The 18,520-nt window shown below is 41.8% G+C and overlaps 1 protein-coding gene across 7 annotated transcripts in view; it reads left to right on the forward strand.

Moving 5' to 3' along the window:
* The window catches only part of FIG4 (FIG4 phosphoinositide 5-phosphatase), a 653,436-nt gene that overhangs the window by 157,542 nt on the left and 477,374 nt on the right, over positions 1-18,520 (forward strand). For all 7 annotated transcript variants that reach the window (XR_008891311.1, XR_008891312.1, XM_056566306.1 and 4 more), the window contains exons 5-6: positions 4,548-4,704; positions 13,255-13,305. Coding sequence is in view for 5 of the 7 variants with exons in the window: in XM_056566306.1 (XP_056422281.1) it covers positions 4,548-4,704; positions 13,255-13,305 (208 nt within the window). In the remaining 2 variants the exon portion in view is untranslated. The remainder of the gene's footprint in view (positions 1-4,547; positions 4,705-13,254; positions 13,306-18,520) is intronic.

Here is an 18,520-nt window from a genome sequence, read left to right on the forward strand (position 1 = left end):
CAGTTCAGGTTTGAAGTGGATTTGAAGGGTCTTCATATTAGAAATACCCCACAAATGACCCCATTATAAAAACTGCACCCCCCAAAATATTCAAAATGACATTCAGTCAGCATTTTAACCCTTTAGGTATTTCACAGGAATAGCAGCAAAGTGAAGGAGAAAATTCACAATCTTCATTTTTTACACTTGCATGTTCTTGTAGACCCAATTTTTGAATTTTTACAAGGGGTAAAAGGAGAAAATGTATTCTTATGTTTGTAGCCCAATTTCTCTCGAGTAAGCACATACCTCGTATGTCTATGTAAATTGTTCGGCGGGCGCAGTAGCGGAGGAGCGAAGGAGCGACAAGGGGATTTTGGAGAGTACGTTTTTCTGAAATGGTTTTTGGGGGGCATGTTGCCTTTAGGAAGCCCCTATGGTGCCAGAACAGCAAAAAAAAAAAACACATGCCATACCATTTTGGAAACTAGACCCCTTGAGGAACGTAACAAGGAATAAAGTGAGCCTTAATACCCCACAGGGGTTTCACGACTTTTGCATATGTAAAAAAAATAAAATGTTTTCACTAAAATGTGCGCTTCCCCCCAAATGTCACATTTTTGCAAGGGTTAATAGCAGAAAAGACCCCCCAAAATTTGTAACCCCATCTCTTCTGAGTATGGAAATACCCCATGTGTGGACATCAAGTGCTCTGCTGGCGCACTACAATGCTCATAAGAGAAGGAGCGCCATTGAGCTTTTGGGAAAAAAATTGTTTGGAATGGAAGTCAGGGGCCATGTGCGTTTACAAAGCCCCCCGTGGTGCCAGAACAGTGGACCCCCCCCCCACATGTGACCCTATTTGGAAACTACACCCCTCACAGAATTTAATAAGGGGTGCAGTGAGTATTTACACCCCACTGGCATTTGACAGATCTTTGGAACCGTGGGCTGTGCGAATGAAAAATTTAATTTTTCATTTTCACGGACCACTGTTCCAAAAATCTGTCAGACACCTGTGGGGCATAAATGCTCATTATACCCCTTATTACATTACATGAGGGGTGTAGTTTCCAAAATGGGGTCACGTGGGTATTTATATTTTTGCGTTTATGTCAGAACCACTGTAAAATCAGCCACCCCTGTGCAAATCACCAATTTAGACTTCAAATGTACATGGTGCGCTCTCACTCCTGAGCCTTGTTGTGCGCCCACAGAGCATTTTACGCCTACATCTGGGGTATTTCTGTACTCAGGAGAAATTGCGTTACAAATTTTGGGGGTCTTTTTTTCCTTTTGACGCTTGTGAAAATAAAAAGTATAGGGCAACACCAGCATGTTAGTGTAATTTTTTTTTTTTTTTTACACTAACAAGCTGGTGTAGCCCCAACTTTTCCTTTTCATAAGGGGTAAAAGGAGAAAAAGCCCCCCAATATTTGTAGTGCAATTTCATGCGAGTTCGGAGATACCCCATATGTGGCCCTAAACTGTTTCCTTGAAATATGACAGGGCTCTGAAGTGAGAGAGCTCCATGCGCATTTGAGGACTAAATTAGGGATCGCATAGGGCTATTCTAAGCCAGGTATTCCCAAACAGGGTGCCTCCAGCTGTTGCTAAATTCCCAGCATTCCTGGACAGTCAGTGGCTGTCCGGAAATGCTGGGAGTTGTTGTTTTGCAACAGCTGGAGGCTCGGTTTTGGAAACACTGCCATACAATACGGTTTTCATTTTTATTGGGGGGAACAGTGTAAGGGGGTGTATATGTTGTGTTTTACCCTTTATTATGTGTTAGTGTAGTGTAGTGTAGTTTAGTGTAATGTAATGACGTGCTACGGTGAGTTTCCCGCTAGGAGTTTGAGCTGCGGCGAAAAATTTGCCGCAGCCCAAACTTGAAGCAGGAAACTTGCTGTAAGCCTGCCCTGTGTGAATGTACCCTGTACGTTCACATGGGGGGGGGGCAAACCGCAAGCTGTTTCAAAACTACAACTCCCAGCATGTTCTGACAGACCGTGCATGCTGGGAGTTGTACTTTTGCAACAGCTGGAGGCACACTGGTTGGAAAAAATTCAGTTAGGTTCTGTTACCTAACTCAGCATTTTCTAACCAGTGTGCCTCCAGCTGTTGCAAAACTACAACTCCCAGCATGTACTGATCGGCGACGGGCATGCTGGGAGAAGTAGTTATGCAATAGCTGGAGGTACGCAACTACAACTCCCAGCATGCCGAGACAGCTGATTGCTGTTGGGACATGCTGGGATTTGCAGTTTTGCAACATCTGGAGGGCTACAGTTTTAGAGAACACTGCAAATTGCTCCAAAATGTGGTCCTCCAGCTGTTGCAAAACTACAATTCCCAGCATGCCCAGACAGCAAACAGTTCTTTGGGAATGCTAGGAGTTGTAGTTTTGCAAGATCTGGAGGGCTACAGTTTAGGGACCACTATATAGTGGTCTCAAACTGTAGCCCTCCAGCTGTTGCAAAACTACATATTCCAGCATGCCCAAACAGCTGTCTGGGCATGCTGGGAGTTGTAGTTTTGCAACATCTGGAGGGCTACAGTTAAAGACCACTGTATAATGGTCTCAAACTGTACCCTCCAGATGTTGCTAGGCAACTCACCGACTTCCGTCGGATCCAGCCACACATCATCGCCGCCCGCCGATCTCAGTCGCCTGCAGCCTCCGTCGCCCGCCCGGATTGGTAAGTGGATCTTTGGCGCCGGTCCCCGTCGTTTCCCCGTCCTGCCCCGCCTATTGTGGGAGGGCAGGACGGGGAAAACGAAAGTAAACCCCCCCGCCCCCGATCTGCTATTGGTGGTCGCGTCTAGACCAATAGCAGGGGTAGGAGGGGTGGCACCCGTGCCACCTCACTCCTATCTCTTCAAGGGGATCCTGGGTGTCTTGGACAACCCCAATCCCCCTTATTTTCCGGGTCACTGGGTCGCCATAGACCTGTATGACCTGGAATTGCCCAAATCACCGGAGTGAATTCACCGTCGATTTGCCGCGATCGCAGACATGAGGGGGGTCTGATGACCCCCCCCCCCCCCCCCTGGGCATTTGCGCGGGGTGCCTGCTGATCGATATCAGCATTCATCCTGGTCCGGTCCCCGCCCGGTGGAGACTGAAATTCCCACCGGTGTACAGGTGCGTCATGGGTCCTTACGTACCAGGGTGTCAGGACGTACCCATACGCCCTGGGTCCTGAACAGGTTGCGGCCAAAATGGGCCTGGTCCTTAAGGGGTTAAAATTACCCTGTTCTGACCCCCATAACTTTTTTTATTTTTCTATATACAGTGGTCCCTCAACATACGATGGTAATTCGTTCCAAACGACCCATCGTTTGTCGAATCCATCGTATGTTGAGGGATCCGTGCAATGTAAAGTATAGGAAGCTGTACTCACCTGTCCCCGCCTCTCCGGACCAGGTCCTCACCGCTCCCGAAGCTGTCCAAGGCGCTCCCGATGCTGTCCCGCTGCTCCGGTGTCGTCTTCGCGATCCTCTGGCTTCTTCCGCATCTTAGACACCCGCGATCCCCCTTACATTCCGAGTCACCGGGTCACTATAGACCCGTAATGACCCGTAATCGCGCAAATCGCAAGTGTGAATTCACTTGCGATTTGCCGCGATCGCCAACATGGGGGGGGGGGGGGGGGGAAATCTGATGACCCCCCTGGGCATTTGCACGGGATGCCTGCTGAATGATTTCAGCAGGCATCCCGGTCCGATCTTCGCCCAGCTCACGGCGGGGACTGGAACTGCCCATGACGTAACTGTACGTCATGGGTCCTTAAGACCCAGGGTGTTGGGACGTAACGTTACGTCATGGGTTCTTAACGGGTTAAACTGTTTGTCTAACCAAGGTAAAGTCATTGGGAGGAATATATCAAAACCTGTGCAAAGGAAAAGTTGCCCAGTTGCCCATAGCAACCAATCAGATTGCTTCTTTCATTTTGCAGAGGCCTTGTTAAAAAGGAAAGAAGCAATCTGGTTGCTATGGGCAACTGGGCAACTTTTCCTCTGGACAGGTTTTGATAAATCTCCCCCATTTGATCTTTCACATGATGCATCTGAACCCTCTTGGCTTGATAGTTGTGCAGCTGAGTTAGTAGACTCTTTATTTTAGATTAAGGATTGAAGAACTATCAGTGCATCATTTGATAGATGCCCTAATGAAAAGGGCTTTGCGAGAATGGGGATTCCCTAATCTTCTTTCCACCATCGTAGACAACTTTATTCATTCACATACTAAATAGAGATGGCATTGTAAGTACATTTGAATGATTTAAGCCTGTTGAAGTAAAAGAATGAGCTGAGCAATCTTGGTTTCATAAACTTGATCGAAGAGCTACGTAGGTTAAATAGCTTGGCATTTACAAGATCAGTGACAGAAAACTACAACCAGAATGGACAGTCGGAATTACAATGTTGATATTGCAGATTGGATGAAATAATGTGAGAGCCTGTCAAACAATCATTGAAATGGACAAAAAAAATTTTCAACATAGTGTTCAACAAGTGTTCAACATGTGTTCAGTCTAAAAATGTTTTTTTTTTTTTTCTGACAGGATTTGTCCAGTTTTTGGAAGGCTATTACATTGTGCTGATTACTAAGAGGAGAAAAATGGCTGACATTGGAGGTCATGCAATATACAAAATAGAGGATACAAGTATGATGTATATTCCAAATGATTCAGTCCGAGTCACCCACCCCGATGAAGCCAGGTAATAGATCTCAAGGCTAAAAGTTTTTCATGGTTTTATAGCAGTAAATCATGATCTTAAATGAACATATACATTTATATCAGCAATTAATAAATTCCATGTTAAAGCCTGTTCATCTTAAATACAAGGGGTTTCACAAATAAGATAAATAGGTCTAAACTGATGCATTCTGTCAAATGAAACACATTTTTAAAAACAAGTTATCAGAAATCAATAGTTTGCAAAAGGCGGCCCTACTAATATAGACGGGATGCTTTCTTGTTTTTTGTTTGTTGCCATGGGATACATCATGTAGACAGCTTTCTCCTCTGGTCAGACATGTTTAGTTGCTCAGTACTCCTTACACTCAGTGAATATACAGCCAAATAGACTGCAGTGTACAGCTGCTACACTGGCCTGTCAGAACCTTCTAGAAGTACAGTATCCCACATGAGTGTTTACACTTATTTTTGAAAATATTTTATTATACTTTTTCATGTAACAACACTGAAGAAATGACACTCAGCTACACTGTAGTGAGTGCACAGTCTGTATAACAATGTTTCATTTTGATGGCCCTTTAAATTAACTCAACACATAATCATTATTGTCTAAACCTTGGCAACAAAAGTGAATCCTCCTTTAAGTGAAAATGTCCAAATGAGACCCAGTTAGCCATTTTATCTCCCTGGCGTCATGTGACTTGTTACCTTGTAACACTAACAGGTTCCTCTCACTCTTTATAATTATAGTCACTGGAAGTTTAACATGGCACCACATGGCAAAAAAAAGAATTGTTGCTCTACATAAGCATGGCTTAGGCTATGGCAAGATTGCCAAGCCCTAAAACTGAGCTGCAGCAAAGTGAGTAAGACCGCACAGCGGTTTTACAAGACAGGTTCCAGTCAGAACAGGCCCCGCCATGGTCTGCCAAAGAAGTTAAGGGCATGTGCTAAGCATAATTGTCAGGTATGGGCAGGGAACAGTGAAGCCCTAACTCACCCACAGCCACTGTCCCTACCTGCGATGGATCGACAACCACAATGACAAACCCTCCCTGCTAAGTGCCGAGGCAGTGTTAGTAAAATAATAAAATACAAAAACAGTAGGAGTCGGGAAACAGCTGGAGGCGCACAAAATAAGAGATACACTAAGACACACACACTGTCAAATCAGTGTCTGTCTAGCCGAGGTCGGTACCAGTAAATAGTGGAGTACTGGAACGCAGAGCAAGAGAAGAGTCAAGGGAAAAGCAATCAATCAATCAATAAACAAGCAGGTAACCAGTAAGCAGGTAGTGTCAGCTAAGGTATAACCTTTCACAGATAATGAACTGATCACTGCTCCTAGCTTAAATAGAAAGGTGATCAGGGATACAAGGATAGTAGTAGTAGGAGTAGCAGAGCTGGATAGGTAGCAGAGGTGCGCTCCAAGCAGCTCCAGCCCAACTAAGTAATTTAACTCTGTGTTCGGCCAGAGCCAGATGTTACAGTACCCCCCCCCCCCCCCTTTTTTTTACGAGGGGAACTGGACCCTTAAGATCTTGGTCAAGTTTTTCCAGATGAGACGAGTGAGAGCTTCTGATAAGACTAGGAGTGTGTATGGCAGAAGATGGAACCCACGACCTCTCCTCAGGACCATAACCTTTCCAGAAAACATTAAGTGCGTGTATGCGAATGCCAGAAGCATCTATAATAAGATGAAGAGCTGGAACTATTAATGTTGGAGGAAAACAATGACATAATGGGAATAAGTGAGACATGGCTGAATGCAAGCTATGACTGGGTTTTTAATGTACAGGGGTACAGTCTCTTCAGAAATGACCATACAAGTAATAAAGGGGAGGGGTTTGCTTATATGTAAAATCCTGTCTTAGGCCCTTACTGCGTGAGTATGGTGAGGAAAATTATGTGGAGTCTCTGTGGGTGGAAATAAGGTAAGAACAAGAGATTACTGATTTTGTTATAAGACACCAAGTATATCAGAAGCAGCAGAAAACCTACTTATAGGACAAATAGACGGAGCAGCAAATAAGGGGGAAGTCATGATTATGGGGGACTTAAACTATCCTGACATCGACTGGGTATCTGAAACCTGTAGGTCCACCAAGGGAAACATATTTTTGGCAATTATATAGGACAAGTACCTATCCCAACTAGTGCTGGACCCAACAAGGGGGGGGGGGGGTCGCTTCTGGACCTTCTACTAACCAATAGGCCAGACATAGTAGAAATGCCGTGCTGAAAAACTCAGCTTATACTTGAGTAAATACGGTAGCAATAATTGCAGCAGAGAGAAGAATTGCCATAGAAAGAGAAAAGAACCACAAAATATTTTTCATCTACATAAATAATAGGAAATTTAAAACTGAAAATGTTGGCACCTTAAGAAATAATATAGGGGTAATGGTGGAGGAGGATGAGGAAAAGGCCAATGTACTAAATTACTTCTTCTCTACTGTATTTACAAAGGAAAATCCAATGTCAGATAACAGGGTAGGGAACAAAATAAATTCTCCTGCAAATCTCACCAGATGTCATCCATCCCAGAGTTTTGCAAGAATTAAAGGTACTACGGTGAAAACCTTTTTTCTTTTAAATCAACTGGTGGCAGAAAGGTAAACATATTTGTAAATGACTTCTATTAAAAAATCTTAATCCTTCCAGTATTTATTAGCTGCTGAATACTACAGAGGAAATTAATTTCTTCTTGGAATGCTCTCTGATGACATCACGAGCACAGTTCTCTCTGCTGATGTTATTATAATAATAATAACGTTTTATTGGGATTTGAACCCAAGTCCCCAGCACTGCAAGGTAGCAGTGCTAACCACTGAGCCACAATACTGCCCTTAGCATACATCTGCTATGCATGGTTGCTAAGATGGACAGAGATGTCAGCAGAGAGCACTGTGCTCGTGATGTCATCAGTGTTCCAAAAAGAAAGGAATTTCCTCTGTAGCATTCAGCAGCTAATAAGTACTGGAAGGATTAAGATTTTTTAATAGAAGTAATTTACAAATATGTAAACCATCAAACCAGTTGATTTAAAAGAAAAAAAGTTTTCACTGGAGTACCCCTTTAACCCCTTAAGGACTCAGACCATTTTGGCCTTAAGGACTCAGACAATTTAATTTTTACGTTTTCATTTTTTCCTCCTCGCCTTCTAAAAATCATAACTCTTTTATATTTTCATCCACAGACTAGTATGAGGGTTTGTTTTTTGTGCGACCAGTTGTCCTTTGTAATGACATCACTCATTATATCATAAAATGTATGGCGCAACCAAAAAACACTATTTTTGTGGGGAAATTAAAACGAAAAATGCAATTTTGCTAATTTTGGAAGGTTTCGTTTTCACGCCGTACAATTTACGGTAAAAATGACGTGTGTTCTTCATTCTGAGGGTCAATACGATTAAAATGATACCCATTATTACATACTTTTATATTATTGTTGCGCTTAAAAAAAATCACAAACCTTTTAACCAAATTAGTACGTTTATAATCCCTTTATTTTGATGACCTCTAACTTTTTTATTTTTCCGTATAAGCGGAGGTATGGGGGCTCATTTTTTGCGCCATGATCTGTACTTTTTTTTTTATACAACATTTGCATATAAAAAAATTTTTAATAATTTTTTATATTTTTTTTTTAATAAAATGTATAAAAAAAGTAGGAATTTGGGACTTTTTTTTTTTTTTCGTTCACGCCGTTCACCATACGGGATGATTAACATTTTATTTTAATAGTTTGGTCATTTACGCACGCGGCGATACCAAATATGTCTATAAAAAAAAATTACGCTTTTTGGGGGTAAAATAGGAAAAAACGGACGTTTTACTTTTTTATTGGGGGAGGGGATTTTTCACTTTTTTTTACTTTTACATTTTTTTACATTTTTTTTTACACTTGAATAGTCCCCATAGGGTACTATTCATAGCAGTACCATGATTGCTAATACTGATCTGTTCTATGTATAGGACATACAACAGATCAGTATTATCGGTCATCTTCTGCTCTGGTCTGCTCGATCACAGACCAGAGCAGGAGACGCCGGGAGCCGGACGGAGGCAGGTGAGGGGACCTCCGTCCGGCGTTCTGAATGATCGGATCCCCGCAGCAGCGCTGCGGGCGATCCGATCATTCATTCAAATCGCGCACTGCCGCAGATGCCGAGATCTGTATTGATCCCGACACCTGAGGGGTTAATGGCGGACGCCCGCGAGATCGCGGGCGTCGGCCATTGCCGGCGGGTCCCTGGCTGCGATCAGCAGCCGGGATCAGCCGCGCATGACACGGGCATCGCTCCGATGCCCGCGGTTATGCACAGGACGTAAATGTACGTCCTGGTGCGTTAAGTACCACCTCACCAGGACGTACATTTACGTCCTGCGTCCTTAAGGGGTTAAGTACCGTGCTAGACAGACCCTTATTTCTTATATTTAAAGATTCTATAATAACAGGGATTGTTCCACAGGACTGGCGCTTAGCAAATGTGGTACCAATATTCAAAAAAGGGGAACTATAGGCCTGTAAGTTTAACATCTGTTGTGAGTAAGATTTTAGGGGTTTTCTGAGAGATGCTATTTTGGAATATCTTAATCAAAATAACCTTCTGACAAAGCACCAACATTGGAGTTAGGTGGCCTCAGTCCTGTCAGAATATTCTGATCAGCTTCTATGAGAAGATCAGTTATAGATTGGATCGGTGTGAAGCTGTGGATGTTATATATCTGGACTTTTCTAAGACATTTGATACCGTGCCAAACAAAAGGTTAGTACATAAAATGAGGATGCTGGGACTGGGGGAGGATATATGTAAATGGCTTAGCAACTGGCTTAGTAATTGGAAGCAGAGGGTGGGGATTAATGAAATTTACTCTGGTTGGGTGACAGTTACTAGTGGAGTACCACAGGGGTCAGTACTGGGTCCACTTCTTTCAATATGTTTATTAATGTTACCTTGTAGAAGGATTCAAAAGTAGAATTTCTATATTTGCAGCTGACACCAAACTGGGTAGGGTGATCCCCACAGAAGATGATAACCTAATATTACAGAGGGATCTGGGGAAGCTGGAGGCTTGGGCACAGACATGGCAAATTAAGTTTAATGTCGAGAAATGTAAGGTTATGCACTTGGGCCAGAAAAACAAAATGTAAAATGATATGCTTAATAATAAGACATTAGGTAACACTTCTACCGAAAAAGACTTGGGGGTACTGGTGGACAGTAAACTCTACTTTAGTCATCAGCACGAGGCAGCGGCTGCCAAGGCTAACTATGTCATGGGATGTATCAAGAGAGGCATAGAGGCACGTGATAAGGACATAGTTTTGTCTTTGTATGAATCACTAGTCAGACCACATATGGAGTATTGTGTCCAATTCTGGGCACCTGTATATAAATAGGACACGGCTGAACTGGAGAGAGTGCAGAGGAGGGCGACAAAGATAATTGATGGTATGAGAGGATTACAGTCCCAAGACAGGTTATCAAGCTTGGTGTTATTTTGTTTAGAGAAAACGGAAAAAGGGAAAGGGGACCCACAACCTCACCTAATGTGTTGTACCGACCTACTGGGAGGGTGCAATATTGCAAGCCCAACACTGTTGGGAGGTATGGGAGGAGAATGGTGGATGCAGTATACAGCTCTATCTCTCCTATCCGTGTCCTCTAGGGTACGGAATAATGGAGCAAGAGTAGGTAGATGAAAGTGGGGAATTTGTAGAGCGCTCCTGCTAGCAAAGGACAGACTCAAGATGCCACAGTTGTACAGGACAATTTATTGGAATTTTTTCAGACAAAGCGTTTTGGCGCTCACAAGCACCTTCATCAGGTCCACAAACAAATAAGTTAGATGCGTATTGAGGTGCCGACAATGCTTGAGTGGCTTTGCCTTAGGACCTGATGAAGGCGCGTGCGCATGTGAGCGCCGAAACGAGTTGTTCAAAAAAATGCCAATAAATCGTCCTGTGCAACCGTGGCGTCTTGAGTCCGTCCTTTGCTAGCAGGAGCACTCTACAAATTCCCCACTTTTATCTGTCTACTCTTCCTTTGTTTAGTGAAAAGACATCTTGGGGGATCTGATCACAATGTACAAATATGTGAATGGACAGTACAGAGATCTTTCTAGTGATCCTTTTATACCTAAGCCGATAACCATGACAAGGGGGCATCCACTACGCCTAGAAGAAAGAAGGTTTCACCATCATCACATACAGAGATTCTTTAATGTAAGAGCAGTGAGACAATGGAACTCTCTGCCACATGATGTTGTGATATCTGACTCTCTAAACAAGTTCAAGGGAGGCCTGGATTTTTTTGTGGAAAAATATAATATTACAGGTGATGGATAGTAGATTAATGGGGATAGAACTTTGGACCAACGATTTATTCTGATCGCCATACTGGGGACGGTAAAGAATTTTTCCTCATGGGGCAATTGGCATCAGCCTAATGGAGGGTTTTTGCCTTCTTTTGGATCAACATGGTAGGGTTTTAGGTTTAACTCGATGGAGTCTTTTCTTTTTTCAACATTACAAACTATGTTAATGTTACTATGTTACACTGTTATACAGGCTGTGCAGCCACTACATTGTATTCAGAGTGTCATTTCTTCAGTATTGTCACATGAAAAGACATAAAATATTTACAGAAATGTAAGGGGTATATTAAACTATGGGACAAACTGTATATCATTTATTGCAATAAATATGCATAAGCCTGTTTGGCTTAATATTCACTGGCCAGATTGAAGTCTGTAATACTTAATACATTTAATTTCATTCAACCTAACAAAATATTAGGTTTGCCGTGGAAAGTGGAGCCTGGTAAAAACCCTTTAAATGAGACTTGGTTTTTTTTTTCCCTAATTTTTTTTCTTTGTTGGCCAAATTATTAACTTAAAAAAAGATTACAGTCTCACTTGTTTAGTTAATATAATGGTGATTATCAACTGTGATTCATTGGACCCAGGTGGCTAAACCATATATTATTTAAGAATCGGGATGCTTTCAAGCATCCAAAAACAAACAAGTAACACGAAGGACACATAGATGCTCAAATACACACACTAAATACTCACTTTAAAATACAGAAATCACTTTATATCAAATGAATAACAAAATAGTTTAAAACCATTACAAAGCTTAGTAAAGCATACATACCGACTGAGGGAGCAAAAGAGCTCAACCTCAGGAAAACAAAAAATCATAAGGTGTACAATATAGTTCTCCAACTAACAGTAATACTCCTCTGTAACAAAGTGCACAAAATAAACAATGTAATACTGGTAACGAGGTCAGAAAAATTAAATAAGTATATGTATAGTAAAATATGCAGTATATACTTTAATGCCACAGGTGGTCAGTCAGACCAGAATGTGCAATAAAAGTGCTATAGGGCCACAATAGAGAACATAAGTGACCCAAATCCCTACTGCATAAAACAAAAGAACCCCTTGTCAGGCTGCCGTGCCCATGAATACCAGACAAATACCAAAAGGGAGAAGCAGTGTCAAGGTCACGGGATCTAAACATATAACAGTAGATGTTCCAGTCTGGAAGGGGACTGTTCAGGACCGCTGCAGTGCTATAACTGGGTTTCAATCACTGGGTTCCAATCAGTCAAGAAATCTGCGGGAAGCCCTTTACCTGTCTTTATGTATGACATCAGATTGGCACTCTGAGAATACAGGAAGCCTCAGTAGCCTGAATAAGGCATATGGAATGGCATAGCATTGAACAGTGTTTGCAATCGAAGGATTAGCAATATTGCATTTGTGGTGCTTTGCTGTAGATTTTGTGATAAAATTAATGATGTCTTTACAAAGTACTATTGGCCTCACATAAACCAAGCGTGTAGGTGACTATTTAAAGACAAGGAGGGAAAAAATGGCATTATGTTGTTTTGCTTATTAGATTAGAATTGTCATATTATCAGGAATGCAAATATCTTCTTAAGCAGACAGGCCAAAAGAGGTGACAAAATAAATTGCAAAGAGGGGAGAGCACAGCGCACAGTACATCTTGTTTATTATAACATTAATTATAAATGGATTTGATTTTCATAAAATTCATTTTGCTTTAGTTTAGGTGCTAAAGGAACTATATCCTGCTGGTTGGCTTACTATTCAATGCAATTTGAAGAAAATCAGTTTACTTAGGCCCCTTTCACACTGCTGTTGCTCCACGTCGAGAAAGGCCATCAAAGTCTCTTTTTTTTTTTTTTTCTGACTTTAACGGCTGTTCACATGACAGGGAGCAACAGGCAACTACGGGTCCCGGCGGCTCCCATTTACGATTATGGGGGCCGCCGGGTGCCGTTATGAATAGCAGGAGAAAAAACCACACATGCAGTAATTTTTCTCCCGCTATTCTGCCCGGCTGTCACACTGCCGTGTACTAATGGCAGTGTGAAAGAAGCCTTACTCTTTGAAGGTTTAATGTTCTTTGTTGTTTTTGGTCCAGTGTGACCATATTTTTTGTCTTGATAATATGCCAATGTTTTTAAAATAAAAACGGATTAAGCTTGTTCTAATAAGGACTGTTCAATTACTTTTTGTTTTAGATATTTAAGAATATTCCAGAATGTAGATCTGTCTAGCAATTTCTACTTCAGGTACAGTTATATATATAAAGTTTTTTTTCCTGAGTAAAATTGTTGCTTCTCTGATACTGTAAATAAATCTTCTATACAACAGAAATAAATAAACATAGATAAAAGTATTCCTCAAAGAGAAAAGCAATGTTCATGGTCAATGAGCTTACTTTGGGAACATGCTATGGTAAGGCCTAGAGTGTTTCATAAGGAAATATATAGAAAGCCCATATATATATATATATATATATATATATATATATATATATATATATATATATTCATACATGAACTAGAACTTGGATGATTATGTATGCATAGGTGACACACAAACGCACGCTTCAGGTAATTATAATTTGAATAATGGGGCAGACTGACACTTGCAAATGCACGAGATTTTTGGTATAGACACTGTTTTGCTTAGCTGAAAGAGGTTTGTCTAGCTAGAATGCATCATTATGCCCCAACATTTTGGACAAATAGGTGTTCCAAACTAAGATACAGTGTTTTAAGATGCACCATATTTATCAAACAGCATTAGTCTCTGTAATAAATTTGGCAAATTTTTGGCTATTGATGTTTACACTGTCTCACAGTTAGGGTATGTTCACACGTGCTTAATTTGTTGCAGATTATCTGCTACTGATTTTGTACCCATTGACTTCAATGAGTAGGAAAATTAGCAACAGAAAATTTGCAGCAAAATAGTCAAGTGGAAACGTACTATTTAGGGTACGATCACAAGAGTGGTTTAGGAAGCAAGTTTGCAGCAAATTTCTGGTTGTGAAGTTAAGGTATTGAAAGAGCTTTATTCATCATTCTGTCTGGTTGTGAGTTTAAGCCGCAGCAAATTTTTAGCTGTGGAAATTTCCACAGAAGATTGCATTGATTTAACAGTGTGTTCATTTTGCCACTGCTCAAACTCGCAGTGGGAAACTTTCTTCACATTCACAATTAAATCTGCCTGTGCTACCCAAATATGCAATATATCCTGTGCGTGTGAATACATTCTAAGGGAACTTTCACATGAGTGGGCCTACAGTAAGTTACCTGCTGCCGTTTTGAGCTACAACACATTTTTTGCAGTGGACAATCCACAGCAGACCCCATTGTAGTTAATGTAACATGCTGCAGATTTTCTGCTGTGGAAAAAAACGTGAGTAAAACTTGCAGTTGGAAGATCTCGCAGGAAATCTGACAGTGTTTACATACCCTTAGATTTTTGTTTTAAAGGAACCTAGGGCTTATACCAATTGGTCATCTCAACACTTTCTCAAAGTCTGAATATGTAAGAATACGGTGACCATTTATATTAACATTTAAATGGAAACCTTTAGGCCACATTCACTTGACTATTTTTACGTCCGTTGAACGTATTGTTAAAATGGATTGTAAATGTTTGAGGGGCTCACACTATAAGGAAAAATATATACCGAGGTGACCGTGTTGCACCCTTTGTGCCAAAAAATACTTGATAATAATAATAGAAATTGGAACAGACTTCCTACTTTTTATAACATAATTTTGTACACATAATTAGTATATGTTCCAATTTATATTATTATTATTTTTAAACAATGTATTGTGAACATTTTATTTAAGAAAAATACAACAAAAGGCAGAGTTGTACAATCAGACTGTGGGTGGTGAACATAGAAGCATAAGAAAATGGGGAACAAAGAAGTAAGTCAATCCCCAAAACAGTGCAGTGCTAAAAGTCTCATGTCATAATAATAAAGGGGAGAAGCCTCAGAAGTAACGAGCACCTCTACTCTGCCTTTAAATAGAACTGCACCCAACATGTAATTGTAGTCTCCAAAGGAGAAAGGCCCGGGGACTCGGACCACATCCTACAATACAACTTTGCGTTTCTCCTGAATGTATAATGTAGAACTACCGCCCCAGCAAAAGAAAAATACCCTACAAACATAATAAAGAAAAGTAAAACAAAATACCCTCTAGCCACAATGAAGGCTAGAAACAAATAGAGAACAGGAACTCTACCTGCAACAGACAGTGGGGTAAAAAAAAACCTAGAACAAGAGAAAAGAAAGGAAGACAAGAGTAAGAAAAATTGACAGACAAAAGAGACACAGAAGAGAAGGAAGAAGAGAAGAATAGAAAAAGAGAGAATTCCACTGCATTTCCCCAAACTGTCACCACTGAGAAATATCATTGTACTAAACCTCCACACGCAATCTCCCAAGTGTTCCTGCTAGGGACACCCTGCAATATCAAGAAGAATGGCAAAAGTCGGACATAAATCTTGTAATCTCTTGGGGCAAATTAAAGAAACTGCCTCCAGTCCCTAAAATACTTTCCCACCCTAAGTTCTGTGTTATGTAAGGTCTCTAGCCTGTTAATAAACAGTAAGCCCTTCATAGTATCCACTATCTGTGTCAAAGTGGGAATCTCCTTCTGCAACCACAAATGCAATAATCATTTAACCGTAGTTAACAGCATGAGATGTACCCCCTGTACAGCCACAAGACAATCAATGGTATCCTGTGAACCCTCTGGGTATTTAATGAAAGATCATTCCCAGTGGGGTTAGAGGGACATCCACATTCCACACCTGTTTAATATATGCCCCCACGTCCTTCCACATGGCCAAGAGAGCCAGACACTACCAGAGTGCATTCAGGAGACCCACCTTTTCTAAGGCTGGGTTCACATCATGTTTTTCCCCATACGGGAGCGCATAGGGTAGGGGGAGCTATTAACTTGCGCTCCCGTCTCCCTGCCGTATGCGGACGGTATGTAACTCATTTCAATGAGCCGACCGGAGTAAACCGGTCGGCTAATTTTTCCCCATATGCGGTTTTCTACCGGACCTAAAACCGTAGTCAACCACGTTTTTAGGTCCGGTAGAAAACCGCATACGGGGAAAAATTACATGACCGGTTCACTCAGGTCGGCTCATTGAAATTAATTGCATACCGGCCGCATACTGCAGGGATACGGGAGCGCAAGTTTTTAGTTCCCCCTGCTGTATGTGCTCCCTTATGGGGAAAAACGTGATGTGAACCCAGCCTTAATCACATTTCAGGCACCGTCCCAAGTAGTACACCGCGGCGTCCTTAAATGAGGGATTTTAAGCTTAGGTAGCTTTATCTAAGTTACGGAAATGAGTCTCCCTCCAAGTTTCGTGATCGCCTTCCTGACTTGTAAGAGACCCAGGATGAATTTAGACGGGGCATCTCAGACCTCCAGTTCCCTCTCCCAGGATTGAAATAAAGTATCCCTCAGAGAGTGAAGAGCCACTCGCTTCAATTGAGAGTATGTCTGACAAAGACTAAAGACTCTCCGCCCCTCACAGAAAAGAGTAAAAAAAATCTTATCATTAGTATAGAAATATAGAAAACAGCTCAGCAGGGAGCGCATATATGACTTGAGCTGTAGAAAATGGAAGGATTGCGGAGCCCGTAGACCATATTGGCCTGCTATCTCATCCCAGGAGAGCAGAGAGGCGTCAGCGTCCGAAAGAACATGTCTCACCTGCCTAATACTCGCATGATCCCAAGAAGCAAAAAGCTTATTATCCCTTCCCTGGGGGAAAGAAGGTGAGCTCCAAAGGGGTAGACCCAATGACATTATATATAAGGAACCCAAAGAGCTTCTGAACAACCTTCCAAGCAGCAATCATGTCTTTCAAGAGGAGGCTTGATTTAACGTGTGCAGGTAAGTCTCCATACGGAGTGTGAAGGAGAGCACCCAAATCCCACGGTGATGCCAGCGCCTTTTCCACACACAAATTAGAAAACGAAGATGTATTCAACATCCAGTCCCTGGCTTGTCTGTGTGGTGCCGCTAAATTATAAAGTCGAATGTCCGATATCTGCACACACCCCTCAGGTTTGGGAAGGCATAGCTTTCAAAAAGCAATACGAAGACGTTTTCCATTCCAAAGAAAAGCAGTTAGGGCCGCCTGCAGATGAGACATCCGAATGATGCAATAATAAAGGAATCATCTGTAGAGGGTAGAGAAGTCTTCCAAAACTAACCATTTTCACTAAGTGGGCCCTACCAAAAAGGGACAAAGGCAGAGACTGCCATCTGGTAAGATCACGTAAGACCCGTTGGAAAAGGGGATTATAAATAAGTTTATATGGGGAGGGAGGGTGCTGCCCAATATTAATACCCAGGTACATTAAATGATTCGCAACAACCTCAACACCAAGAGCAGAAGATGGTCTATGATTCCCCTCACCTAGGTAGAAGAGTTGACATTTTGAAATATTGACCTTGTAGCCAGAGTAATCAATTTATATTATCAGGTAGTATGTTTACACATGGTTTTAGTCGTTTTTTTCATAAATTATATCCATTTTTGGCCAGAGGAAGCGGGAGACTGCAAAACATTAAAAAAAAAAAAAAAGGGTACTCCACCCCTAGACATCTTATCCCCTATACAAAAGATAGGGGAAAAGATGTATGATCGCGCGGGGTCCAGGAGTCATGCCCTCGCCCATAGACATTAATGGAGGGAGTGGAGCTTGACAACACGACCACAGCCGCCTGAAACCGACATTCTACATATACCTAAAAGTTCTGAATTATTTTTTTTTACAATAACATGCAAGTGTAGACCCAAACTTTACCATTTCATAAGGGGTAAAAGGAGAAAAAGCCCCCCAAAATGTGTTACACAATTTCTCCCGAGTACGGAAATACCCCATATGTGGCACTAAATTGTTGCCTTGAAATATGACAGGGCTCCGAAGTGAGAGAACGCCATGCACATTTGAGGCCTACATTAGGAATTTGCATAGGGACGGACCCGGATGCATGAATTACACTTATACCAAAATTACCCTACGGCAGTTTTCCCCAAACAGGGTGCCTCCAGCAGTTGCAAAACTCCCTGGTTGCCCGGACAGTCAGTGGTTGTCCGGCAATACTGGGAGTTGTTGTTTTGCAACAGCTGGAGGCTCCATTTTGGAAACAGTGCCATACCAGAGGGGGCCGTATATGTAGTATTTTACTTTTTATTATGTGTAAGTGTAGTGTAGTGTTTTTAGGGTACATTCTCACAGGCGGAGGTTTATAGCAAGTTTCCCGCTGAGAGTATTCGCTGCTGCATTTCAAACTTGCAGCGAGAAACTCACTGTAAACCCGCCTGTGTGAAAGTGCAAACCTCCGGCTGTTGAAAAACTACAACTCCCAGCATGCCCTTTGGCTGTTGTTCATGCTGGGGGTTGTAGATATGCAACAGCTGGAGGCACACTGGTTGCAA

Source organism: Hyla sarda, chromosome 3 (genome assembly GCF_029499605.1).
Source record: "Hyla sarda isolate aHylSar1 chromosome 3, aHylSar1.hap1, whole genome shotgun sequence".
In the NCBI taxonomy this organism is placed as follows: Eukaryota; Metazoa; Chordata; class Amphibia; order Anura; family Hylidae; genus Hyla; species Hyla sarda.